The sequence below is a fragment of the Varroa destructor genome, unplaced genomic scaffold (genome assembly GCF_002443255.2).
Source record: "Varroa destructor unplaced genomic scaffold, Vdes_3.0 BEIS01000002.1, whole genome shotgun sequence".
Lineage (NCBI taxonomy): Eukaryota > Metazoa > Arthropoda > Arachnida > Mesostigmata > Varroidae > Varroa > Varroa destructor.
In genome coordinates this window covers 1,755,972-1,782,915 of record NW_019211455.1, presented here as the reverse complement: position 1 = coordinate 1,782,915, position 26,944 = coordinate 1,755,972, and the positions used below count along the sequence as shown (strand labels likewise).

The following is a 26,944-nucleotide window of genomic DNA, read 5'->3' as shown; positions in this document are numbered from 1 at the left end:
ATACATATATATATATATATGCAAGTGGATTGTTATGAGACCAATGAAGATTAGCGAAATCTATTCTATTTGAAGGTCGACTCTTTGTAAGATGCCATTGAGACGGACACATGGGTGATACTAATTGTACGATTAAAAGTCGATGATACATTAATTGTTTGCAAAGAATAAATCATACACGTAAATTAGGCACAAAAATTCAGCAAACGTCTAAGTGAGATTCAAAAACAATATCGGGGCGTGGCGAAATAAACGAAGTTTTTCTAGCTTTGCTGATCATGTTTTTGTGAATTTGTCGCTAAACTATACATACATATATATATAGTTTCTAGCATTCGTTACATACTCGGAGGTGGTCGGGCGTATATTCTTGGTTTAAAATATTGTCGACCCAATCGTTTGTTCAAACCCCGGATGTGCAAGGCCTATTATATTTATATCGTTGTCAAGTAAGCGGAGTATTTTTACTTATTATTCATATAGCAGCTGCCTTCATCAAATGGTCCGGGCACACATGTAGCTTTATGTCACAGCCACTAACAGCAAGCTCTGATCGAAATTTCTGAGAGGACCTTATTGTTCTCTATTAAAGTTTTCACTGTCTTTAGCTGTTACATTTGAAGCTGCCGGCTCAGTCAGTGTTCATACGTCATACATTTAAATGTAAGCATTAGAACCGCATGTTTTTCTTAAATTTATGGTGGAAAAAGAAGATCTTCGTCAACGGCGGTTATTTTGATAACGCTAAGTGCCTGCCACCCTGTTTTGCTATGCTATGTCCAAGTTACGCCCGATCCTAAACTTTGACCGTTGGCGAGCTACCTATCCATTACTCCGCACAGAAACAATATATAAGCTTAATATCAGACAACATAAGAGGAGCTAATCGTTGATATAATTAGCTGTACATATAACAGTTATACACAGAATATAATAAAATTAGGCTGATAAATAAAAAACGAAACCATTTTATAGAACTTGATGAACAAATATATGTTCACGTCGATTGACCATAATTGTTATTAAGTGTATCCTTAATAATAGTCGTACATATTCTTTTAATAACAGCACTAACTGCCAGTAGTCATAACGCAGACTATTAAACTGAGCTCATTATAGTAAATCTGGCCGGCAAAAATTTAGTTATTCTAATAACCAAGACTAGGCTCATTTAACCCTGATTCGCCTAAGGAACCTCTAAGGGCAGCATAGGACGTAAAACATCATTTTTTAAGGTATGATGTGCTAAGAGTGGCCGAAATAGCTCCTTTGATGCTCCTAAGATGAATGCTAAAATGATAGCGAAGGCTTTGTCAGTTATTAATTCAGTTGAGAATTCTAAAATACCTATTTAATAAAGTTGATTTTAATCATATATATATATGAGAGCCACTAACCGCGATACCGTATCGTACTTTCGGTACGAATGGAATCATCTATCATCAATTTTTCCGACCGAATTTCGAAGCTAGTCGCTCGTTTACTTATCTGTTCATTTACTGTATCTATGTTACCTGTCTTCGACACCACCTCCTTTTTTCGAGCTCCGAAATGAAGCACTACTGATTGACGTAAAGCTTCGGAACCTACGCTAACAAGCGGCCTTCTTTTAGATCGGTCTAAATAAATCAGCTTCTTTTTCCTGTAGTACATTCAATCATTTTTCGTGAGCCCGCAGCTCTCAGCGCGTCAAAACGGACCACTTCGTTGACGCTATCATTAGACAGTGATCTTGTTTACCAACTGTCTATCGATTATATTGCGCACTTATACTCGATTGATCTAGGCTCTATTTTGAAGCGGAACAAGATATTTGTACGTGTAACATATCAACACCGAAACTATACTCTTCTCTATGTTAAAACTATATTATTGCTAGCAAATAATTCAATAGATACGATATAAATGCAATGTCGAGGATATGCTTTACTTTTTTCATTGAAATTTACTGCAACATTGAAACTATAGTCCGTCTCAGATAATTAAAGATATAGGAAAGTTTCAAGTGAAGCGTTTCAGGGAACGTTCTTGACGTAGAATAATTTTACCGTTCCCGATCGACTCGCAATCCTGAAGATCAGCACGACATATACACTAACTAATTTAGCTAGTGGTCCGTATTGTTACTTCAAGCAAACGCAAGAAGCAAAACGTACTCACTAGTTATTCAGTTACCTCTCTGTGATTTGAGCGAGACTTTTATATATTTATCTCGAATTCGACAAAAATTATATCTTGTAGTTCTTCGTTCTTCTTTGTAAATCGTTCAGTGCCGAGTATGACTTCTTAATATCGTCGTCACAAACCACTGCACGTGCACTGAAGATTAAAATACAACAAATGACACACGTTTTTCCGACTTTTCTAGCTATAGTCGATCTTGTCACGTTCGGCAGTCCTTCATCCTGACGACCTCATTTCTACTGCACGAACTTCTTTTCTGCTGGTAGAATTCGCTACTTGGTGAACTATTATGTTGTCAGCGTAGGGTCACTCGTTTCACGGCGACTGCACAACGAGGGCTGTTGCTATCGAGATCTTCGTTTTGGGGAGATGATGTGAGGAGAACACGAGGGTGCTTTGCTGCAAATGATCAGACACAAGGAGAGTACGGGCAGGGTAGTACGACCTGATCCGAACCAGTCATTTGTCGATTTGTCGATATTGCCGTTCAGCTGACACAACCAAATATGGAGTAACAATAAAAATGACAACAACAACAACAATAAAGATGACAATCGAGTTAGTTAAATGCGGGCATTCTGTTTCAATGGGTTCTTTGATTGATACGTAAATCTAAATCTGCCCTGCTTTCATTACAGTTGATGTATGATAATGCGGCAGACCCGAAAAGGCGTTCTGCGAGTGGAAATACATTGAAGAGCTTTTATAATACAATCCAAACCGAACTCGCAGGCTTAAAATGCCAGACATAGTATATGCGGTGATTCAATAAATTTTAAACGCATTTTCATACTTTTGTTATGACCTGAGTTGCTACAACGACTTCATGTACATGCCTACCGGTGATGACTATAGACACGCGGGTAATATGCGTCCAGTTTAAACATCTCTCAAACGACGATAGGAACATGTATTCATAACAAACGACTGTCGTACGCCGTTCCATTTGCCCTTTCTTAAGCCTAATATATATATATATATATATATATATAGATTATAACACAACGTTTTTCGACTGTCAGGATAAGAGGTGGATACTCCCTCTGTGCTTGAACGTCCACTTTAGTAGCTTAGGGTTCTTTTCACGCACGGCCATTTTTCTAGGGACGACTAACGTGATCGCCCACAGCTGTTATGGCCACACGGAACACTTCCTCTCGTATAGCGTTATACTCTGTATAACGCTATACGAGAGGAAGTGTTCCATATGTTTCTAGTAATTGTCAGCCACTTCGTTCGACACTTGAAGTATGTATAATATCCATGCAGTTCTGAAGATGAATGGATACTGTTGATCGGCAATGAAAAATCCAAAGGTCTGTTTGTGTCTTTGCCTATTGCGTATTGTCACTTTACCTTAGTCGATATATGAAGAATTGTATCACCTTTGGGTTTTAGCAGATGAATTATAAATAAACAAAGTTCGTGCACTGAAGATAAGCCGTCAGGCAAACCTAGCCATTTCCCTTTTGATGTGATAGATATTGATTTATTAATCGTGACGTTTTGCTAAACCGTTCCGCGTAAGGGCACCTTTTATAAAATCATTTTGTGCCGCCGAAAGTATGTCTGACTATACACCATCGCACAATGCTGCAGACCTTCTATAAGGACGAAAGAAATATTATTGCGTGGGTTTTCGTCTGTAGCTACTTGCCCACATCGATTTTGAAGACCCTCCTAAAGCGAGACACATGCACTTAATTGTTTTTTACGATGTTTATCGAGCAATAATTTCTGAATATTATGCTCATTGGCGTCTGTTTGCGATGAACAGTTCCAGGTATCCAAGCAACTTTCTCGTAATATTTGAAATTTAGATTTAATGGGAAGATATATGAAGATAACGAACGGAGAGGTCGAATACAAGTTAGTCACTTAAAAAATTTCCGTATGTATAGACAGACTGTTAACATTTGACCGTTCGGATACAGCTTATGTGAAAAGCAACGATTTTGTTTGCACCATAAGGGTTTTTAGGCTAAGCAAAGTTCGAGGTGAGACAAATAAAGCCTTACGCTGTGACCCTTTTGCTTTGGTACTTGAAGCTGATCTGTTTTAATGTAATGTACAAATGTCATTAAGCCTCGTATTCTAGTTTTTGTTCTCACGCAGCTTGTTCTCCTCCATGTAGCTACTGATAATTTTATCGCGTACTCTACTTACATTCCCTTCCAGGTAAAATTGCCTTAAAACCACCTATACCCATAAAGCCAAAGTTACTTAGAAATACCACAAATAAGAACACGGGAGGTTCGTTTAACCACAACGGTGCGCCGAAGCCCAACATAGATTCAGGTACCATAGACATTAAAAGTAGCACCAAAAAACCGGCTAAGCATGAGCTAGCTGAGCCTCCGAAAGAGAGAGGAATTATGGAGTTGAAGACTTCAACAGATCAAATGAAATGGTCACGATTCAAAGACACCCAGGCGGAAGCTTTCACAGGCGCCAAGAACAGCATTACCGCTAATGAAGGGGAACACGAGGCCAAACAGAATGAAGACGAAGAACCGACCTATCCCTGTATTTGTGAGTATATTGAAGAAAACGGCCGATCTCAAGCTTCTAACGACGATCAGATACCTTCTTTGGCAGCGCTTAGACTATTCTGGATGAAAAAATCGATGGAAGGAATCGATCTGCTAATGAGATACAAAGTGGGGTAAGTTAGCAGATTAGTTATCTTAAATTTCAAATGCTGTAGTGAAACTCAGAATCGGCTGCTGCATAAATGGGTGCTGAAAAACATTTTCGATGGTGTGCAGCGTATGGATTTAAAAAAAAATTACGATTTAGAGATAAAAATTCCAAACGTATTTGGGCTAATTGAAAATATAAACTAAGCCGGCATATTCGAGCAGCATAGCCGTTGCTGTTGACTCCGTGTCCCTTCGAGTAAAAGTGACAGGTCTAGGATTAGAACATGCTTGCTTAATAAGGCACTGTAAACCGTTAAGTCTTCAGATTTCAAAAATCTTTCGCATATTCCTTCGAAGTGGCGTTATTTCCCTGGAAAATTAACTTTTCTTAGTAGTAGTATTTCATTACTGTTCGATTTGTATTAGATTATATTATATGATATTTACTTAAGCAAGTATTAGTACAGTTCTTGTATAATGAATGGATTTTCAGTGAGGGAACGCATAGCACACATGTAGAAGTGCATCCCAGATGACTTTTCTAAACCGTTACGTTTAAGCTGTACAGGGTTTGTTCTAAGGCCATATATAAGGCCAGAAATTGCCGAAGAAACTAACGGAAGACCTTTGCTTACATGCTAAGCGTCCGGGTGTCATCGAACAGGTTATCGGCCTTGAAAGCGTCTGCTTATATAGCGTTAGTCATCAGTTGTAGTCCATCATAGTTTTCCATAATTACGGCTTCATGTGTATTTCTAGAATGATGACTTATACGAATCTAAAAAATCTAAATATAACCCGGCCCTTAAAGACCCAGTATGCCAGGATACTTTTTCGTCCATTTTTCCCTTACTCGTATCAATCAGTTAAATCTGTGACCGCTTCAACATATACACTATTGTACGTTGTTCGAAACTGCTTGAAGGGTTCTCGTTTTGGGCGGGACTGGTTGGGTCGTAGCGACTGTCGCGGCCAACCGACCACAGTTTTCCTGGCCAGTGGTGCGATTGAAGCATCCCTCCTATTGGTGACTTTTTGCACGGAGGAACGTTAGCCCAATGGGTTCGGGTCTTTTCGATGTGTCGCATTGACGTACGCAGCAGTGTGTACCGATGTGCGATACAGCTGGCTCGCGAGGCCACAAAGTATCTCAGTAGAAAAGTGTAAGAGGGTGAGGAGTTGTTGCCTTAGAGAAAGGTTTTATTTTTGAAGCTTTAGCAGCGGCTCCAGCAGCAAGAACCTTCTCGCGATCTACTGCATAGACGCCTGCCTGCCTGTCTGCGGTAGGCAGGAGAGAGTCTGAATGTTTGGGCTTCCTACTTGTAACTAACTTCCTGAAAGAAGTCCGCTGAAGCTGACGCCATTAGGCCATGACCGGCTTCGTCTTCCGTACCCTGGTAAGCAGACTCCGGAATTCAGGCAGTTTTTCAATTTCACATAGATTGGAGCTTGAGTCTCACTTTCTAATCATTTTAGTGGTTGTGAGAAAAACGTTTGATTGATGTAGGCTGCTCACAACGAAGGACCGGCATGCTGTCGCTTCGCCCAAGAAGGCATACGCGCAGTGAACTGTGTAAATAGGAGCCGACGATACGACGACATCTGTGATTCTTGTTGAAGTGCTCACTGTGATGTATGTCAAGTCGAAAATAATATTTTTTAATGTTCGAAAAAAGAATGCCAGAAACTCCTTAGATGACCCTGTACTGTATAATTTGGATAGAAGAGAGATTAAGTAATGATTGTAGCTACGTTAAGGACTTGTGCTTCGATAGTTTTGCTTCATGTTTTAGCACGACCCCTTTATCGTAGGCTAACGAATTCGTAATTTTCTAGCCAATTCGTTAAAAAACGCTGAATCTTAATTTCGAAAGCTAAGGGTGCAAGGCAGATGTGTAGTTGAGGATGGCCGCCTTGAACTTTGGTGCTTAATTTGGTGACATCTTAGTATTCCCTGACTGAGTGTCATAAGCAGTCCTTATAGGTTGAATATAAGTGTTGCATGTGGAACTCTATTTCTCTAGGTAACAAGCGAGATTAAGGAGAACTAAGGCACTTTTTCACGACAGGTATATAAAATGAAGATGGACCAGATCGCGGTCGTGCGTGGCCAACAGCGGTCAAACAAATAATATAGTAAATAAAAGATAGTGATGCATTTCGTTCAGTTGTTTCGCTAAACTTAAGAATCTTCAAATGCGAATTTCTAACATGCTTCGGTTCTTAAATGAAGGGACGGTGCTATTGGGCACTAGAAAGGGAAAGCATCAAATGCTATATACGTAACTATACTGTGTAACCTACATCCCTGATATCGGTTTTTGGAAAAACTGTTTTTTGTGAGTCAATCTGTCCTATTGTAGCTCCAATCAGATCAACAGAGAGTGCTTGGTATATTCAACTAAGGAACGCTTATATGAGTCCGGCCAATTTTTGTTTTGTCTTACTAATAACGACCGATTATATAAGGTTGAAATAATCAGAAATGCGAGCGCATGCTAAATATTTACCACTAAAAAACAATATTGTGTAGTTTTCATTTCACGAGACAATATTACGTATTATTCTAGGGCACGTATTCGTTACTGGTCAACGTAGATTGCTATAACAATCGAGTGCCTATGTAATTAATATTATCATGACTGCTCTAAATTGTTCAGTTGTCCCTGAATAGTTAGTATCAATGGCGAGCTAGTTCAGACGGCTTCGAGTCTCGACAGGCGCTTTCAGATAAACTTGTCGATTTTCTAGCGGTTGGGTCTCACGGTCAATGATTAGGTGGCATAGAGACTATGAAACAGCACAGGCCAAAGTGAACGGAGGCGAACCGTTTCGCGACGACCTCAAGACCTTTTTCATTTACTGGGTCAGATTGTCACTTGATCTCTTCAATTGTACCAGTGGCCGAGATGGGCTGTTTACTTTGCTCAGTGTTATATAGAATACGCGCAGCACTATAACGCTGTGTGCATAGGACGGGCTAAGATCCTTCTAGGGATAGGCCCACGCTGTACCAGAGACCGATACAGGAAAAGGCTAGAAAAAGTTCCCTGTTACCGGAACCGTAGAAGAACAATATTGCTTTAGTGATCAACGAAATATAACGATATTCTGCGCTATGAAGGAGAGGAGCGAAATATTGAATGTCTAGATAGAGCTAAGGGTTTAATGTACTAGCAATTTCTAGCACAACTAGTAGGAACGACGCGTCGAACGAAGCTTTTTTCTATGCAGAAGTCTCCATTAATGTTCAGACGCAGTTGAAAATAAAACCATTAGAAACTAATATTGATAAATGGTCTATGTTGATTTCTACCTGATGCACAAACCTGCCTCGGCATTTATATATATATATATATATAATAATCTAAATTTATCACGATAAGTTCATTATAAAGGTGGAACTGTATTTTACGTTGTTCACTGAGTATTGAATTTTATTTCTTTAAACAGCTCATAAACACTACAGATATTAAACACTGATAATATTTTTTTTAACTATAAAGTTTTTTCAATTAACGAGATGGAAACAATGTCGCTTATTTGGCAAAAATTGTTCTTAACTTAATGGGAAAGCGAACAGTTACAAGTTGTTCCGTACAAGGCACGGAGTTTGATTCAATTGTATAATACCACTTCTCAGCCCTTTTGTATCCACTAAACTATCTATTGTCATCGAATCCACCCAACACAGCGTTTAATAAATATAATACTAACACGTAAATCGCGGATGAACTATATTAGAAAAAAACATATCGGATTTCATTTCATAGAGAATTCCTGGTTTGTATAGTTGTTTTGTTGTTCCGTAATTATTTCTGCAGCCGTGATTCCGGCAATTCGTCTGTGGCCAGCAGTTCCAGCTGCGCTTCATCTGGGTCGAGTTGCTGCGCGCCTTCCCAGCATCTCGAATCGCTTCAACTTGCATCCCATCTACCTCCCAATAGAACTGGTAAGCACGGGAGACCGTTTCGGCCCCCCGTCAGTCCAAGTCCGATGCAAGAACCCTCCAAGGGCGCTTCACTGGATTCAAACCCTATCACAAGTCCTGCCGCGTCCTCTGACGACGACCCGGCATTTCCTACGAATTCCCTACCGCGCCGGCCTTTAACAGGAGCCACCAGAGTCGATACCCTTGAGCGGAACCGCATAGAGGCCATAGACGAAGAACATAAATACGAAACGCTCGATCACGGCGCCAGGTACAGAAAACTGCGTTCGGTGACTCGCAGTGGATAGGGCCGTTTCTAACTGAACAATTTTATTGGAAGTCGTCCAGTATTCCCAAAATTAAATTACATTTACTTGTTTGCGATAACGAGGCTGAATATGATGTTGCAGTTCAACGTTTATCTTACATAACTAAAAAGTCAAAGATGATGGAAATGCCGTTTACATTATTCGCTCATGGAATAGCTATGGAATGCTACCGTCACTATATATAGGTTTTTTTTTTGAGTTTTCTGCTTTTTTTCCCGTTACTTTGAGACAAGTCGCTGTTGTTGTGTTGTGTCATAGGCCAGGGTACTATTCTGAAGACGAAGGTGTCTGCTGCACGAACATACATTCGCAGTTGGCAAAAAAGGCCAAAGAGTTGGTGCGACCATACCAAAAGGGTGACCACCCCAAAGATCGGCCTCCCATTCCTGCCAAGCCCCCGCGGCCCAGCCTCTCCAGGTCGAACCGACTTCCTTCAAGTAAGTTACGTGTCGCACTAGCAAATCAATGAACAATGCCTATCGATAGTTAACATCAAAGTTGCACAAAAATAATGTATCATTCAAACCAAAAATAATCCACGACCATGATAATCTAATAGCACATGTTGGGCTGCAAGGAGTCGGACTGAGACGCCAAAATTTGGGTCACAAGGTACATGTCTAACCTTTATTCCAGTGCCCAACATGATCGTATGCATTTTAGTACGGCTTGTTATGGACACATCACACCGTTATAAAGTATAACATTGCAGTAGATCGCGTATGTAATAAAGCTACTTAACGGTATATCTAGTTCGTGCTAATACCGTTCCTTATGGTTAATTCAACCGCACATGTTACCATATAATTAATACATCGTCAAAAAAAAACCAACATCAAAATCAGTAACCTGTCCTTGAGATAAAAATACGACGGCAAGCTAAATCAATTAGCAATGCCTGCAATCACCTTAATCGCGTGCATCATCTTAATCCTGCCGTCTGTTTGCTACTAACACGACGCCCCAAGCACTCGATGCTCCTCTTACTGTGTGACCCGGGGTCTGCATCTTCCATCGATACGTGATCTGACACTGATTTATTGTTTTGAAAAAACAGGTGAGTGTCTGTTAGATTTTGATTAGTGTTCCCTAAATTTCTTTTTTTGGTAACATTTTATGTCGCTTAGAATACGTAACATAAGACGAACCAGTGGCAAGTTAAATAAATTCAAGCCGGTTTCACAAGACTGATAACTACATTCTGTGGATTTTGTACTTTCTAATCCTATTGATTTTTGACGCTTGATTAGTGCCGGGGATTCGGTGTCGCTAGCGTCGCTTGCATGCATTGCCTCAACGGTTCTGAACGCAGGAAGCAAGCGAGAATGGCCGTTTTCTTCTGACCGTATCTAGACTATAACAGCTCGACCTCACTGTGCACAATAGGGGCTAATAATTACTTTAACCAAAGAGCCATTGCGGGGCGCCTTTCTGCTTTTTTGTTGTCTCGTTCATTGTGGCTTCATTACAGCGAGCACGATTGTCTCGGTGCAATTTGCAGATGAAGGAATCAGTGATAAAGAATCAAACTATAACGAAAACCTAGATCTCCTCCAGGAAGTGAAGGCCGCCGCCCAAACAGGTGAATCAAAACTGTTTATTAGTTTACCTGTTATATAGGGAAGGTCGATTTTGGTTTTCTATGCTGTCCAAGTACTAACCAAGGCGATTATCTACCAATTGATAAGTCATATAACTGATGGTCTCATCGTTTATGTAAAATTAGCCGCTCATTCCCTACATCAACTTTATTTACCTAGTATTAATTTAAATAAATATTAAAAAAAAATATATTTATTTTATTGCAGCCGGCTACGAACCAATCGATACCAGCCGAGGCATAGTTCCCCCGATACCCGGTGTGCCTACTTCGGGCCCACTCATGAAAAAAGACAAAGACCGTAAGGTTGTTTCTAGATTTGAAGATTCCATGGAGGCAGAACGGAGAGAGTTTTGGCCAGTTCTCGCAACACAGACGTCTATCGACCTAAAAGGTGGCAAGCCTCGAACACAGGCACCCAATGACGCGGAGGCTATGCCAATTGAAGTCAAGGTCGCTTCTTCAAAAATAAGCTATGAGAACGTTAAAGCTGTGAAGGGTGGCCTAGTTGTAGCTCCCACCATGCCTAATGAAAAGAGAGGACTCATGCAGCGTGTCAAAAGTATCAAAATGGAGAATCCATTCAAAAAGGGCGACGGCGATGAAGATGGTGGAGCCGATTCTAGTGAGAAAAAGCCTGGACTTATGGGCAAAATGTTCAAACGAGAAAAGGAAGCTGGCGGTGAAGAATCCGAAGACAAAAAATCATTTTCGGATACGTTTAGTAAAGTTTTTCATCGTGAAAAGAAGGCCGACGCTGATATTGATCCTAACGTTTTTCAGGAGGAAAAAATAACATTATCGGATAAGCTGGGCAAGATGTTTAACAAGGAAGCTAAAGAATCAAAAGATCCATCTTCCGAAGGAGGCGAGAAGAAATCCTCCTTTATATCGAAAGTATTTAGCAAAGAATCAAAAGAACTTAAAGTTCCTACCGGAAGCGTTGACAGCGAAAAGAAACCCACATTAATAAATAAAATGTTCTCGAAAGAAGCGAAAGAAGAAAAGGAGCTTTGTGGGAAGGAAGAAGGCGCAGAAAAGAAACCTTTGTTCCCAAAAATGTTTACCAAGGAGTCAAAAGAAGCCAGGAGCGGTCTGGAAGGTGAAGACGAGCATAAACAGTCATTAATTAGTTGGGTGTTTTCGCGTGCCGCCAAGGACGGCGAACAATCTAATGAAGGCGAGGAAGATCAGGAGAAAAAAACGTTTTCCGAGATGATGGGTGATTTTACGGGTAAAGTGTTTACAAAGACGAGCAAGGAAGAGGGCGATCACGCTAAGAACCACGGCCAACAACAAGGCGAGAAAAAGACTTTCATCGATAAATACTTCCCTACCGAAAAACCAATAATTCAGCAAGTAGTTCTCACCGAAGAAATGGAGCCCGATCTCAAGAAGAGACGCATGGGCAGAATTACGAGCTTTCAATATACAAAAGAAACCGAAGGAGACACAGAATCGCCGGCTAAGAAGATGCTCATAGAAAATCTGGATAGGATTACCACTAAAGTTAAAAAAGTCCAAGAAATGATGCCCAAGGCGATAGCTAGCAAAACCGAAAGCGGCCCTAAATCCGAAAATGGTTCGCCTGAAATGGACGACAACAAGGAAAGCAAAAATACTAAACATGATTACGAGATCACAACCCAAATCGTCTTTACTAAAGACCTGCCGTCCGGGATTCACAAGCAAACAAAAACAGAATCGGAAAGCGGCAATCTTCCCAATCGCGAAGATCTGCATATCACCTCCGTTATTATGCCTGTTCTTGCCGAGTCAACAGGGGATAACAAGTCGGCCACTGATAAGACTACCTTCTTTGCTAAAATTGGCGATAGTGAAATTGAGGTAAAGGAAGACCACTACGGGAGAATACAGGTGGGTGAACGAAAGGAGCCAATTTATGCACGCCCATTTAAGATGCTCAAAAGAAGTCTCCAAGATCTCTCAAAATCAACGCCTTCCCTGTCAGCTCGTGAAGAGTCTATTCAGTACATGGACGCCAGCGAAGTCGCCGAAGAAGTAAAGGAAGAACCAGTCAACCATCATTACGACGAACTCGGCGAGCCGGGAAAGAAACAGCTGCTCGTGAAAGAATTTAAGGTGAGGGGCATTCGCGGCAGCCCCAAGGTGATTAAGATTGAAACCCAGCTTGTCAAAGGAAAAAGTACCAGTGCCCTCAACGAGCCAGCTACGATAACGACGATAAAGACAGTCGAAAAACAAAAACCCCCGGTGCCACCCAGGCCCCGACCGACAACTCCTACAATTATCGGTGAGTTTCTAATGAATTTGTTCAGCTTGATGAATTGTTTACTTGCGACAGATTTCTAGCCTTTTATTTCTAGCCAATTGTTTCATACTTGTTAAAATAATCATGTACTTTAGGGACCCTCAAAAAACGCAAAGACTCTATGAATAAGTGCCACCTTTCAATGTGTTTCGGCAATATATTCATATATATGAATTCAGTGTTTGGTGCATCGGCACTTTTGTGCCTGTTCCAAGTTACGAACTTTCTAACCATTGTAACTACAGGCAAACCATCTTCGCCACCTACAACGCCTATATCTTTAGCCATGGAGGCTACTCCTTTGGCTCGGGCTGAGTGCTCGTCAATAGATGGTACAAGTGTTCCGAGCACCAGAGCGACAACACCATCGTCACTGATTTGCGAAGGCGGGTCAGGCAAAAAAATCCCGCCCGCACGTCCGCCCCCACCGCGCATTGCCACGGTGACCACTAAAGTCACCCCGACGGCCATCACAACGACGACGGTATCATCTGATACAAGACCACAGACCACAACATTTAAAAAGCCTCCAAAACCACAAAGGCCGCCACCCCCAAAAGTTTCCGTTACGTAAGTAACCAATGAAGCTACTTGGAAGAAAGCCGATTTGAATGCAGATAATGAAGAGTAAACTCTTCAGTGTTCCCGACTTTTCAAGCCAACTCAGTATTTCACGAATCTTGGTGCAAATAGCAAAATCGAACATTTCAATATGAATTGTCTCCTTGAATTTTTTTTTCTTAATTTCAGGAAAACTGTTACCAAAATGCCAATCGTTAGCGGCAGCGATAAATACTCTGTTTATTGTCAAACAGATGTTAATCTTAGTACGGATTTACTGGCGCGCATCGAGCGAGTTGTATCTTCCGGGGGCGGAGTTTATGAAGGTGCACCGTATAAACTTGCGCGGTCGCGATCTGGATCTTTCGAGAACGTCCACAGTGCATCACCTTCATGCCTTCCCACATTCGCAAACAAGCCGACCAGTTCATTGTTCCTGACCACTTTGTAAGTTAGGCCGAGGCACTTTTAGCTTAATTAAAATTGCCTTGGCCTATTATTAATTCAACGGCGAATTAAAAATTCGTAATCCCCTTCTTTGCCAACACGAATCGTTTTCTTGTATAGTCCTATTTTAGCACAACAACGATTAACTGAAATTACGCATTTCATTTGCCTAAGGCATGCATTTCGTTAGCGCTGAATTCTTATTTGGGATACATGAAATGTTCGACTTTCAGCTATGACGAACCTGTATGCCTTCGCAAAGGTGCATCGTTGAACGAGAGCGACCTCTCAAAACGTATCTCCAGTCTACAAGTAAGCGACACTCGTCTTTAAAATAACCTAATGGTCGTGACCTATAGTTCTTGATTAAAAGCTCTTTAACGTATGTACATGTTTAGATTTATTATGTCTCGCTTGAGTATTCATCTTACCGCGGTTTGGCTTGAGCTCAATCTGCAGCTAACTAATATGTGCCTGAACTCGAGTGCTTAATATGCGCGTTAAGTTCAGTAAAGCAATTGACAAACAATGGCTGTCGACGTGATTTCTCCAGTAATTTTGCTCAAAGATAGTTCGGCTTGAAGATAGTTGCTTGAAGATAGTGGCTGTCGGCAATCTACCCCCACTATCCAATACAAATCTCCTCTAAATACAAATCTCCTGCGTGTCTCCTCCGATTCCGGATCAGATCAGTGATATTAATTTCGATTTTGGCCAAAATATATTAAATGAACTGACCAATCTACTTACATTACGCGCAAATAAGGTCTGATCCGCGATTTGTAGCTTTGCAAGTCGGCGTGTCATTGGAACTGCTAGAAGTATATTAGATATCTGAAAATTGGCTGTTCGAGAGTCATTGATAAGTCCAACTTAAATAAAGGGCAATCCTTCAGAGTCACGTAGCCATTCTCTGAAGACTTAGCCACGCTCTGAAGAGGTACTACTCCTGGGGTCGACCAGGACGTCAGGACATAGCAAGCGATTCGGTTCGACTCTGAATCCGTTGAGGGACGCAGGAGACAAAAAAAGGAGCACTCACGACACCCAGCCACGCCTCGCTATTAATCTCTTATATATCAAGACAGTCCTGTTCTTACTACGTTTCACTAAATAAATAATCATCTCATTGCTATTACTGTTGTTATTACCCAATTTGACGATCACTCGGAAAGACATGAACCGAGGCTTGTGGTGAACGCGCCTCCGTCACTGTCTTGGTGCATGCTTACACTACAAAGATATCCGAAGGGGTCACATCTAAATCGATTACCTCTTTTTTTAGCAAAAATCCTATTGTAAGCCCTATTCCGGGGACCAGCTTGGGTCTCCACAATTAAACCTGATTAAACATATACGCCTTAGAAAAATTAAACATGCTCAAATTCATTCCCGAAAAAATCGTTCTTATTTGGTTCTGGCAATCGATTATTGAAGACCATAGACGGACCCTCCAGATGAAAATAAATCAGTTTACCTGTCTGACCAGAGACCACACTTGTTAAACATATCGAAGGAGGTATCGATTCAGGCGTGTTCGCAGGATGTCAGCAGAACGAGAAATCTGTTGTTTTTTTTTGTCCCATGCTTGGCGACGAAGTGGGTCAGCGGTCGTTGAGCAAGTGTCTACTTGCTGCTTCTCCGTTGACGGCCAGTCGTTCAACTTTGACCCGTGTGCTCGTTTAGCCTCTGTCTCATGAACTACCGCTCTGCTACTGTAAATAGAGCCGAAATTTCGTGTGTCCTGACGTTCGCATTGGTTGCTATTGCTGTTGGCTCTGTGGCCGCTTTCGTCATTTCAGTCCTTCCGGCGGTCGCTGGTCAAACAGGGCGGTACCCCGCTTCAGGCCGCTGTAGCCCTGGCCGTCGTCCTCTTCTGGATCTACTGTCCTTTCTTCTTGCTTTCGTTCCAATCGCTCTGCTGCATCGCCATTTTATTCCTAGTATTTTTCAAGTAACAGGCCACGTGTGGGACAATAAATGTCCGGATGAACACAGCACGTCTGTTGAATCTAGACATTGTTTCTTCCTTATTTTTTAAAACTTTCTTAAATGAGCCGCTGCAATTCTGACTGTTGTAGGACGATTACGAATATCAGATTGCGGCAATGAAGAGGTAAAGAAAACTTCAACATCTCATTTCTATTGCAACAATACGTGAAGTGAAAACCTAGGAAGCATCCTATTCTAAATTGACAATGATAGGCCAGTGATTTGTTTCGGTTTGTTGATAAGCGTTGTTGACCTTTCGGATAGCCATCGGCAGGCCAAGCATCTAATGTGAATACACACGACTTTATTCAATGCAAAGCAAAATTTATTAAAAAAACAACGCAACTGTAATTGCCAATTGAGCGAGTTTGATGAAAGCAATAAAACAAAATATATACCGCTATCATCAGTGGCGAAAGTGTAAATGACTGCGTCTTAATTGGAAACCTATATTTGTACCTATTATTATTATTATTTGATATCTATATATGTTTTATTTTGCAAGCGATGTTATCTTAAGCATAAGAGAGGCTTAACCTCAAGCCTTCTTTATCAAACGGTCCTTTTTTGCCCACGTTGGAGTTATCATTCTAACTTCCACCAGTATTTATTTGTCATGTTGAAATGAACACTGACAGTTTCTACACATTATTTTTTGAGCTTATTCAATGGCACAACAGAAGGACAATCTCTTGCAGCTGTAGTTCTATTTTCTTTTTTACTTTAAACAAATTGAGTCCGGCCAAAATTGATCAGCATATGCGAAGAACGATAGGCAAAGCAGAGAAAACTGTCCTTTCTATGCGTTGCAAACGTCTTCACATTTGCACTGGTGCCATTGATTAACGTAGAACGATTACCCCTAATCGACGGAATCCTCTAATTGTCTTGGCTGTATCGGCTATTATCTCTGTGGCCGGTTTGTAATAAACAGATCGCCGAACAGGAAGAACTGCCACCATTAATCCCTCCTAAGCTCGGCTCCAGTTGCTGTAGTGGCCTTGGGACTTTACAGCGGAGCCGTATGAGCGAAACTGACGCCGACTCTGGAGATTCGGTCTATTACGACTGTACTAGGCCGGATGAGTACCGATCGGTAACGTTTGCCGCTGAGGAAGATGTTCGATATTATGATCGAGTCACCGACGAGAGCCGAAGTAACTCTCTGTCCCAAAACACTCCGTCATTTTCCGTGGCAACTAATGAGGCCAATCCGGACGGTAAGTTAAATACAAGAGCACCGATTTACAGAGAATGTCATACCTGACTCATTTAATCAGTGGCACAATTTTGCAACGCGTTATGTAACGAAGATGATAGCGATCATGTGGTGCACATGTGGGTGTCTGTGAATGTATTTATAACTTTGCTTTTTTATTACAGGGGAAAAATTCGTTTAGAAAGGATTCTAGGCGAAGCTTAATTCAATCGCTAAAATTAGCACTTACAGGGGCTGCATTTATATCAGTTAGCTAGAACTTACTGACTTAATTCAGCTGAGTTGATATTTCAAAGTTCGTATATTCATTTTCATTGACTATCTAGACAGTTTGCCTGAAAAATCTGACTGCTTAATCACAAAGCAAAGCACTCTAAAGTCGTCTCGTCAAAGAGATCCCAGCTTGGATTCGGATTCTGACTGGTCGGATGGGCCTATTCCGCGGCCAAAGCCGTCCCCTTCAATCCTGCTCAAGAAAAGGCCGCTCTCAACCCGTACGCAACGAGATCCCGATAGCTCCTCAACGGACACCGATAACCATGAACCTGTGCCTCATTCTCATCCAAGAAAGAGGATCGTCAAGTGAGTCTCAAAAGTACAAACTAAAACTTAAATAGGGAACAATTATATTCTTCCCGTTGTTTTATCTGTGCCTGCGTAGCCTTCGATCGATATAGGCATGTATGAGCCATGACGAAGACTTTGTACATTCGGAACTTCGTATGTAAATTTCAGAATAGGTGGTTTATACAATACATAAGTTTGATTAGGCGGAACACCATGCATCTGACTACTGAAAGTGTCCTTCTATAAAAGTATTTTGGTGATATCTAGATATTCTTTTCGCAATAACAACTCTTTCAAACGCAATAAGAAAGATCTTTACTCTCAGGCAAACCGCAGAGGCCATAAAGATTTGGGATTTTCTTTTAATAGTTTATTATTTTGTTTGCGGTCGCTGAATGTTATGCGCGGCTCGCCATCGGTAAATATTGCTATGGCGCGTTGGCCCAAGGAACACATGGGTGTTTTATCTTACCTTAGGCCCATTAAAAGTTTCGGTTGAACAAAGAAAACCCTACGCTGAAACTTTCATAGATTAATACTTACCTTACCTTAGTGTGTACTCGTGAATTCGTTTATTCGTGAAATGCATAGGATTTGGAACTAATACGATTTAAAGACTTGATTCTGTCTAGAAGGCGTCTAGCCTCAATGTGCTTACGTCATTTCTGTCCCGGAACAGTTCCATGAGGTACCACGATTATTTAATGCAACAAGAATAGGGTCATTAGGAAGTATACTAGTCCTACGCTAAAAGCAGAAAAAAAGTGTTTAAATGTGATACCTGCTCGCCTCAATGATGACGCAGTCCATCTGGTACCTATCTATCTAAACTTTCGGGTAGGTAGTCTAGCTTTAAAACCGCGCATTCATAAACGCCCTTCACTTCATGCTGAAATAGGTTAGTCTTCGGACGTCGTTACTTCTCGAGTTGGAATATAGTAAATTCGGGGTTTTCACCAATAAAAAAAGACGTAGTGTTTTACCCAAATTCTGGAAAAAATTTTATTATGTAATCGCCATGGCTTATCATCTTTTCACATCTTTCGACCAGTTTCTTTATTCCGTATAGCCAAAAAATTTTAAACTGAGTATAGCAAGGCTTTGAGACACCACTTCGCCTAACCAGTGATAATTCTCTAAATAATATAAATCTGTCATTATGGCTGCATGATGGTCGTCGCCAGGCGAGATGTGGAGCCTCTATGCCTTGTTCTCTTATGAATTTATTCAGTGTATGACACATACAGGCTTCTAAATTTTAATAGAATTACATAAATTCAAGGTTCCGGACGATGATTGGATGCTCGCAGCCTATTTTTTCCAGCTAGTTAATGGCTGTTCGCCATTTGGGGTACTTATTGCCTCGAATGTTCGGTTACAATGAGATACATTCTCCAGGTCTGATATTTCATCTTTGAATTAGGCGAACCTTTTTTAACAGTGTTCACAGTTATAGGGTTACCGCTGTATAGGGCACAAAGTTAGTAGCTTGCTTCGAATGGATTTCGACCTCCATAGAAACTAAAGTGAAGCCGGCATCAAAAATGCATTTCTTTCACCTGCAACCTTTCAAACCTTTGGGACTTGAACTCGACCTAAAATTTAGTTTACTGCCCAACGAAATAACAAGGACTTACAAAAGCAAGAACGAGAACATTTTCGCATGGTGTATTTGAGTAAACGACAGGCGCACGGAAAAACGAGCCGCCGTTAATTTATGTCCTAATCTAGTAAATATTTTAAGTTAGTACGAACAGCGGTAAACTGTAGACTGTCGCCGAATATACCATACGTATACATATTGTTTGCCGACGAAACAACGTATTACTTACATAACTTAGACTGCAGATATTGAAGTCACGCGTTCTTTCATCGATACCAGTTTTTCCACAAGGCAGCATTATATACTGCAACACAATTTAACGGCATCAATTGAGCTCCAAAATATGGCATCTATAAGACAATGTATGATGCCTAGGGTTAACATTTGGAACTAGGGATCTTTTCCGGGGGCACGGTTTTTGGGTTAAACGTACCGCATTCATGGTGCACCCGAATATGATCGCATATGTTATCCCACTTAATCATAGAACAATCAAATATTCCATAATGTATGAATCAAAATATTCAAGTCCTTAATACAGTGGGACGTATTCCTTAACCGTCCAAGGCCCCGGGTTTGATATTAGTAAAATACATAGCGTAACACCTTGCCGTGAAGCGTAAATGCAAACGAAAACGCTGGTTACTTCAAAACTATTTAACTATTCTACGGCAGAATATCGATGGCAAAGGGACAGTAGGTAATGAAGGAACGAGCCTGTCTCAGCTTTGAACAACTTAAATCATTCGCTGACTATATTGAATTTATTAAAACGACAAAAGACGTTAAAAGTAATTCGTTCTATAAAAGCTCGGCCATTTTTTAGCGTCTACCAGCAGAAACGTCCAACAATGCAATGTTTAGATAGGTAAACGGTTGCCAGCTACGGGTTCCGATGGTTGATTTTAAACTTTTAGAATCTTTCTCGCTTAAGCGTACATAGCTTACATCGAAAGCAACTTAAATGTTTACACATGCGATATTAAATTTACACTATGATGATTTTCTCCCTCTGAGGTTCGGAGAGCTACAAAACATAGAAAATACATAGCAAAAAAGCGCAGTGTCAGAGTAGTTCACCGAATCAAGCTAGCTCTGCCTTTATCTGGGCTTTTATACCTGTCAAACGTTAAATACAATCTCTGACTCAATCGTCTACGAAGCTTCATTAACAATACACTAATGGCCAGCACTGAAGCACGATATTTTAGCCCCGTAGCTCGATATCGCTTTCACTGGCTATCTACAATGTGTGCGGCCCGTAACGATTTATACAGTGCTATACTTGCAATTGCTAAAGATAGCTTACAGTTTATTTTTACCTGTATAGCTTGGCTGATCGCCAAACGGAGGAAGAAATGAGTTGCTTGCACGAGCCTCTGCAATTTTTTTTGTTAGACGTTGTTGCTTTAACAATAGCATAATATTGTAATCCAAAATGATAAGATCACTCAGTGATTTATCGTGTTGCTCGCTCAGCACACATGGAACGGTATTGTCGTTGATTGTTTTGTTGCTGTGTTAAGGGTAAATATGAGATTATAGTTTAATAGTAATACTCGTTAAAGGCGCAAGCGGCACCGCGCTTAGCATCGCCCGTACAATAAAATTTACTAAGCCCCTTTACAATACGCCATTCTTTTGACGTGCATGTTTTGCTGCCCTGCCCTAAGCCGACGCCTTGCTCCCGTCGTTGCTGTGACGTTTGTGTTGGCCCTCGGCGCCCTTTCGAATCGATAAGCGTAAATAGTGACAGGAATGAATCGACTTCATAGAACCGAGTCGACGACTCAGAAACAGATCTTTTTGCTTCAAACGCGCCGTAAGGCGTATAGGTACACATGGCTGAAGCAGGCTTGATACAAGATACGATTGCTGAGGCCGAGCTTTAACAGTAGGTCGCCCGGCACTTCTAGTGCCGCGGTTGGCTTTGAAAGCGATGTGAGCTGATGTTGCCTGTGTGTATAGACGCTTGTCTCTGTGTATACGTATTTATAGACATATACGTATGTGTGTGTGTGCGTGTGTGTGTTGTATTTCTGGTCAAGGTTGAAGAGGTGGCTAACTAGATTTGTCGATATCAGTGTGAAGTCGTAAATTTGTCCACGATGAAGAATTTGTCGATTCCTGCGTGCCTAAGGCACTAGCATACGGACGTCTCCGTGCCGCGATTCAAGTAAGGCCAATGGAACGCGCTCTGATGTCTGTGACTAACCCGGCGACTGACAGGGTTTCCCACGCTGCAACCTAGGTGCTATTATTAGGTTTGCGTCAGCTAGTGACAGATCCGACTATGGCTGCGAAGTGACGCTTTGAACTATCAACAACCAAATCAGAAACAGAGAGGTGCGTCAGACTGTGCTGTGGATCGAATATGTGTAGGGTTCCCGATCGTCGAATCGACAGGCCTGTGACATGTGGGCCAAGGGTCAGCTTCCGTTGGCGACGGCTGCGTAGTCGAATGCAAGGATGGAAAGCACACGCACCGAAGTATGTCCTGTCCTTAAATGTGACTGAAATTATTAAAATGTATTTTCCATATATTACTTGCCGTTTCTGGCGTCATTATTTCTGTGATATTCATAGGTGTTGGCGCTAAGTAACGACGAGCTTATAGTATCCAAAAGCAGCAAATTGCTATACCTGAATGACATGATGGCTGAAGAGCCATCATAGAACAACTATCTCGCTATGGGGAAACGCAATTGTTCTTCATCTACTGTTTCTGCATTACTAGTTGGACTTTTGATCTATGCATTTTTTTTTAGCTGCGATGTAATGGCAAACAAGCTTTTCGAATCCAACATTCTTCGTATCTCTCCTACGAACCATCGACAAGACTTATCGTCGAAACACCCATACTAGAGATGTCAATGACAAACGGTCTGAGCCATTATGGGGTAGCTAGCCGATCAAGCAATTTACCACACCGAAAAATCAAACGGTATCGCAGTGCCTATTCTCACTTAACACAAATGCAATATTTATAAAAGTGGTCTTTAATTTACTATATTTAATATGTTACAGGTACAAATGACTCTACATTTATTATAATAATAAAGATACTTGTACTTAATATATCGAGTTCCAAATACAAACTACAGATTGTTCGATGCCCATCTCAACATTCACTTCGATTAGTGTCTACACGGTCTACGCCAGTGTTTATATATTTAATAATGTTCGTTCTTTTGAAGGATTGTTTAACATTTCATCTACCAGGTTTTAGGCGTGAACAATCGTAAATAAATATCTATAGGTAACTATCCTTCAGGACAAATAACACTACCCAAGTATCACCTTGGTAGAACAATAAGGGAAGCTTTTCAATCAACTCACGTTGAAATAGTAAATTTAAAATAAATCACGCATTCAATTAATCGAACTTAAAAGTTGAATGCAATATTTTTTTAATTAAACCGCTAGGCATATTAAATAAATTTGCTAGTTACAAACGTTGTATGAACGTATCGATCGGTGTTTGTACCGTAAATAAACTAAAAGGGTATGGTTTTTAATCTACGAATTGACCTGCTATTTTTCTATCCGCTTCGGTAAATACTACTCCTATCAACAGGGTCACCCCAATAAGATTATACGGTAATCAAGTAATCCTGAAGTGGCCCATGACAACGATTAACAGTGACCAAGTGTTGATGTCCGAAACGGAACGACATATTCATCGGAGGCACAATGCCGGCGATACAACTTAATCAGTGTTGGTTTGTTTGTACTATTCCTTCCTACATTTTTTTTTATTGGCGGGACAATGTAGCAGCAATGCTAGACACGTCACCCTACTGGATTTCCAATTTAAGTGTAATGGTAAACTTACAAAATTTTGAATAAACCTAATCAGTGGGTGATGTTGCAGCCGTGGAAATTTTGTCTCGTTATGGTTGTGACTGTGCGGCCTCCATACAAAACTGGCTCCAAAACTCTATAAACATCCACAAAAAAGAAATGTTTTCATTTCTACGCCTTGCACCACTGAATCCGTCCGGTAGCCTATTCCCGGGATCGAACCTGGATTATCTCCATGGCCAAACACGTTGCCGCTGCACTAGCATGGAGACAGATTGTCGATTGATATCTGCTTTCAACGAATACCATTCACTTAAGGCCAATCCCTCTTGTTATAAGCGAAACAAAGCGCAGGGCACACTTTACATAGGTGAGTCTTCGCATAGGGCGAAAGCGTGTCCGATTCTCATGACAGAAATACGACCCATTACCACAATCGCCTTCGACCTCGGTAAGAAACCCGTTTACTCTAGATTGCACGGAAAACGTAATACAGCTACTGCACAACTTGTCTTGATCTCCGCTTAGACAACAAAAGCTCCCTGTTGAGTATGGAGCCTTCGAACTAAGCTACCACTAACTGCCCGAATGGTTGGTTTCATTGCTAGATGTGTTCTCAATCTGGACTACGTCAACGTTGACCGCGTCTTCTTAAGTTTTGTTAGTGTTAATGATGTTCTTATCGTGCCGGCCTCGGCCTCCTTGGTTCCTTTTGATTTCTGACAAACTGAGCTCTTTTTTGTTAGCAGGTTCATTCTGTGTTGCTAAGCTATTTCTATTAAATCTTAATTTTTATTTATTTTTTTTTCGAAAGAAATTGCTCCAGAAAAAAGTCAACTTATAACATATTTATGAGGGTATAAACCAGCATCGGCTTGTAAATGCTTTGTAGGAATGAATATAACTTGAAAAATACTTTTTACACTATTTTTAATTAGAACTTGGACCATTAAAGGTGGAGTGAAACCGCTGTATGGTATACTTAGAATTAACCACATAAAACTGTATAGCCGTGGTGTAGTTGAAGAAATTACGTTTCGATGAAATGAAGTTCGACCGAAGACCGAGTAGTAGTGTCATTGGTTTTAGAGGCAACCCGATGGACTATTTCATAAATCGTAGAAACAAGTGCAAATTAACAAAAACGTCCAGACACTCACAACAGCAACCACGTATTTTGGCGGTTGTTTACGTATTTTGCAAGGAAAATCTGTCTGAGATGATGTAATTTGGTTACACCTCGTTTAATCTCGTCTGCAGCAACTGTGCGGCCTCTGAATAAGTTGAACACACCCGCCAAAATTCAAAATCCTCATTTATCGTAAGCCATATCTCAAATCTTACATATTAACGGAGAAAGGCGTGATAGTTTCTAGACACTTGGCGTAAATCCGTTTTAATTGAGTATCGACTACGGTCAGACTTAATAACACTTGAAGTTATTATTCATCAGACAGCAACTATGCTATCTTAAATCTTATCAAACGCGCAAACGTCACGCGCTCAGAAGTTGTCCTAAATATCTATAGTCTTGCCGTTCCAACTATTTAAATTGTTGTCTACGTATGTTAGGCATAAGTATATCGTAAAACATTTATTTAGTCCATGCATAATATTATTTTAACAACTGTATATTGAGAATTAACATAATTTTTCTGTCTCGATATGTCTATCTATCTAAAATATGGAAAATGCTGAAAAGAAGTTCTCAAAAAATGAAATGCGCCACTAACTTAATTGTCACAATGTGCTTACAGGCGGTCTCCAATCCACTCGACGAACGAGCCGAGAATCCCTGAAGGGTTCAAGCGTTACCAGGTCTCTGATTCAGATGAAGATACGGACGATCTATTGAAGCGTGCCACTGAGGTGCAGGACCAGCTACGAAAACTCCTTTCTTACCGCACTAAACAGCTGCGAGGTATTATGTCGCATAGGGATTGGATAGTCACCGCTTCATCCTGACATAACGACGTCAGGATAAAGCGCATTCATGACTCTTACATTAACTGTCCTGGTACCGTCCTGATGCGGTCATAGAATCCAATACCTTAACTTTTCATGTTTCAGTTGACCTTGGGCTTTTTCAGAGCATATCTCTTTAATTAAAATGCCCCGAATGCTGTTCTATGACGATGCCGTATAGTATACAATGAAATTCCGGTTAATTCGTTCAATCTTAGCCGCGCAAAGGGCTGCTACGTAGACGCGATCTATTAATACAGTCTGGAAACGTGCTCCTACTTACCTTAAATCTAAACCTAGCTAGTCGTTACTCTACTAATGATTGACGACTGCCCTTTCCTGGCATCAGATAAAAAAATTCTACAATCGAACGAGGCTGTATTGCGCAGTTTCGGAGAATAGTCGTATGCACTCGTGTTAAGACGCTGCCGTCCTATCAGTCTGTCAGCCTGAACAAGCCTAGCCTACTCAATGAACTAACTAAGCACACGTCGACCTCATAACCTCAGAAATAGACACTGCCCTTAAACAATCGACTGCTTCACCGTTTACATTTCAATGAATTTGTGTAATCTGTACTTTCCGTATAATAACGTCAACTGGACACGTTCTCATATCGACTATACTAGATTAGTACACCTTACATTGCCGGTAATGGTTGATCTTCTTACTGCTTGAAGAGTAGTCACTGCAGAGGAAAGCCACGAACAATCCGATCTATAGATTCTTTTCAGTTTCAACTGAGCGCGCAGGAAACCCTAAAGCTTCAGAGGGTATCGATATAGTGAGCCCGGATATGAACGCAGTAACGCTCCTTTCGACTAAATGAGTGCTCAACGGAATGGGGCTATACGTCTCGGTTAATGGGTTTTTTGCCTCGAGGAATGTTATTTCATCTCCGTTGGTAGCTTATAGTCTACAAATAATGACATCTCAAGCAGAGAAAAGACTTCAGCCAGACACGAACTGTACTGCAGGGATATTCGCCTACAAAACTGCCGTAGGCGTGATTGTGTCCTTCTCCGTAAGTTGATGTGCCGCGCCTGCGTTGTCGAACTTTAACGGATGCAATTATTAGCTCTTACTATTGCCGAGTGGTCCTGTTGATTGTCCTCATCTAGAGCGCGCACCCTTAAGCGTTTGTCACGTCTATCATCTATGGCAAACTGAATTGATTCCTATGTACTGGCAGATAGTGATGGAAATGGGACGGTTCCCACCCTGTCACTAGACCGTCCAAGTGACGCCGATGACGCCGCTCAGAAGATAAATTCGGTGGCCGCAACTTTTAGTTGACAGCATTTGGTGATTCGATGTAATTCGATTATTCGTGAAGGTCGCCATTAAGCTATAACGAGCACTGCAACAATATGAATAAACCATGCTTCACTATCGATGGCCTACAGCTAAACACGGTGCCGATATAACGTTTTCTACTCTACTAGTCCATTACTGTGTACTGTCTTTAGCATATGGTGCGTTCTTGCTCTGATTTGATCATATGCTCTCGTCTGTCTATAATCTGATGCTGTTCTATTTGCATGCCTGCGTCAACAATCGCTTTTTGTCAGTTCTCTGTTAATAGTAACAGCAGCAACAGCAGCAGCCGCAGCAGCACGAGCAGGCGAAACGCAAAGGCACCGCTGGCGTAAATGCATTATTCATCCGAGCACGCTATTGCCATATCCAGCGTCAGCATAAGCGTTTATGTTATTCTTACCACTCAACTAGGGCGACTATTATTAGTATCAGTACCACTACAGCTGCTACTACTTGTCAACCAACGCCAACCTCTATCCTATCACTA

General features: G+C 41.1%; 1 protein-coding gene and 1 long non-coding RNA gene across 18 annotated transcripts in view; one reads left to right on the top strand and one right to left on the bottom strand.

The window, feature by feature from the left end:
* Positions 1 to 25,068, bottom strand: part of LOC147757235 (uncharacterized) — a 33,294-nt gene extending 8,226 nt beyond the window's left edge. Inside the window, exons 1-2 of one of the 2 annotated variants that reach the window (XR_015321660.1) lie at positions 24,928 to 25,046; positions 1,515 to 2,675 (exon numbers count right to left, since the gene is read on the bottom strand). This is a non-coding gene — a long non-coding RNA (uncharacterized LOC147757235). Of the gene's footprint in view, positions 1 to 1,514; positions 2,676 to 18,740; positions 21,882 to 24,927 lie in introns of those variants that run through there. The other variant, XR_015321659.1, reaches the window with a different exon arrangement.
* The window catches only part of LOC111245905 (uncharacterized), a 71,664-nt gene that overhangs the window by 13,811 nt on the left and 30,909 nt on the right, over positions 1 to 26,944 (top strand). For 10 of the 16 annotated variants that reach the window (XM_022794893.2, XM_022794898.2, XM_086980726.1 and 7 more), the window contains exons 2-12: positions 4,363 to 4,849; positions 8,651 to 9,028; positions 9,345 to 9,523; positions 10,558 to 10,668; positions 10,895 to 12,961; positions 13,225 to 13,549; positions 13,730 to 13,987; positions 14,221 to 14,299; positions 16,914 to 17,199; positions 17,525 to 17,780; positions 24,930 to 25,093. In XM_022794893.2, coding sequence (XP_022650628.1) covers positions 4,363 to 4,849; positions 8,651 to 9,028; positions 9,345 to 9,523; positions 10,558 to 10,668; positions 10,895 to 12,961; positions 13,225 to 13,549; positions 13,730 to 13,987; positions 14,221 to 14,299; positions 16,914 to 17,199; positions 17,525 to 17,780; positions 24,930 to 25,093 — 4,590 coding nt within the window. Of the gene's footprint in view, positions 1 to 4,362; positions 4,850 to 5,315; positions 6,224 to 6,262; positions 6,460 to 8,650; positions 9,029 to 9,344; positions 9,524 to 10,557; positions 10,669 to 10,894; positions 12,962 to 13,224; positions 13,550 to 13,729; positions 13,988 to 14,220; positions 14,300 to 16,913; positions 17,200 to 17,524; positions 17,781 to 24,929; positions 25,094 to 26,944 lie in introns of those variants that run through there. The other 6 variants (XM_022794894.2, XM_086980728.1, XM_086980730.1 and 3 more) reach the window with 6 other exon arrangements.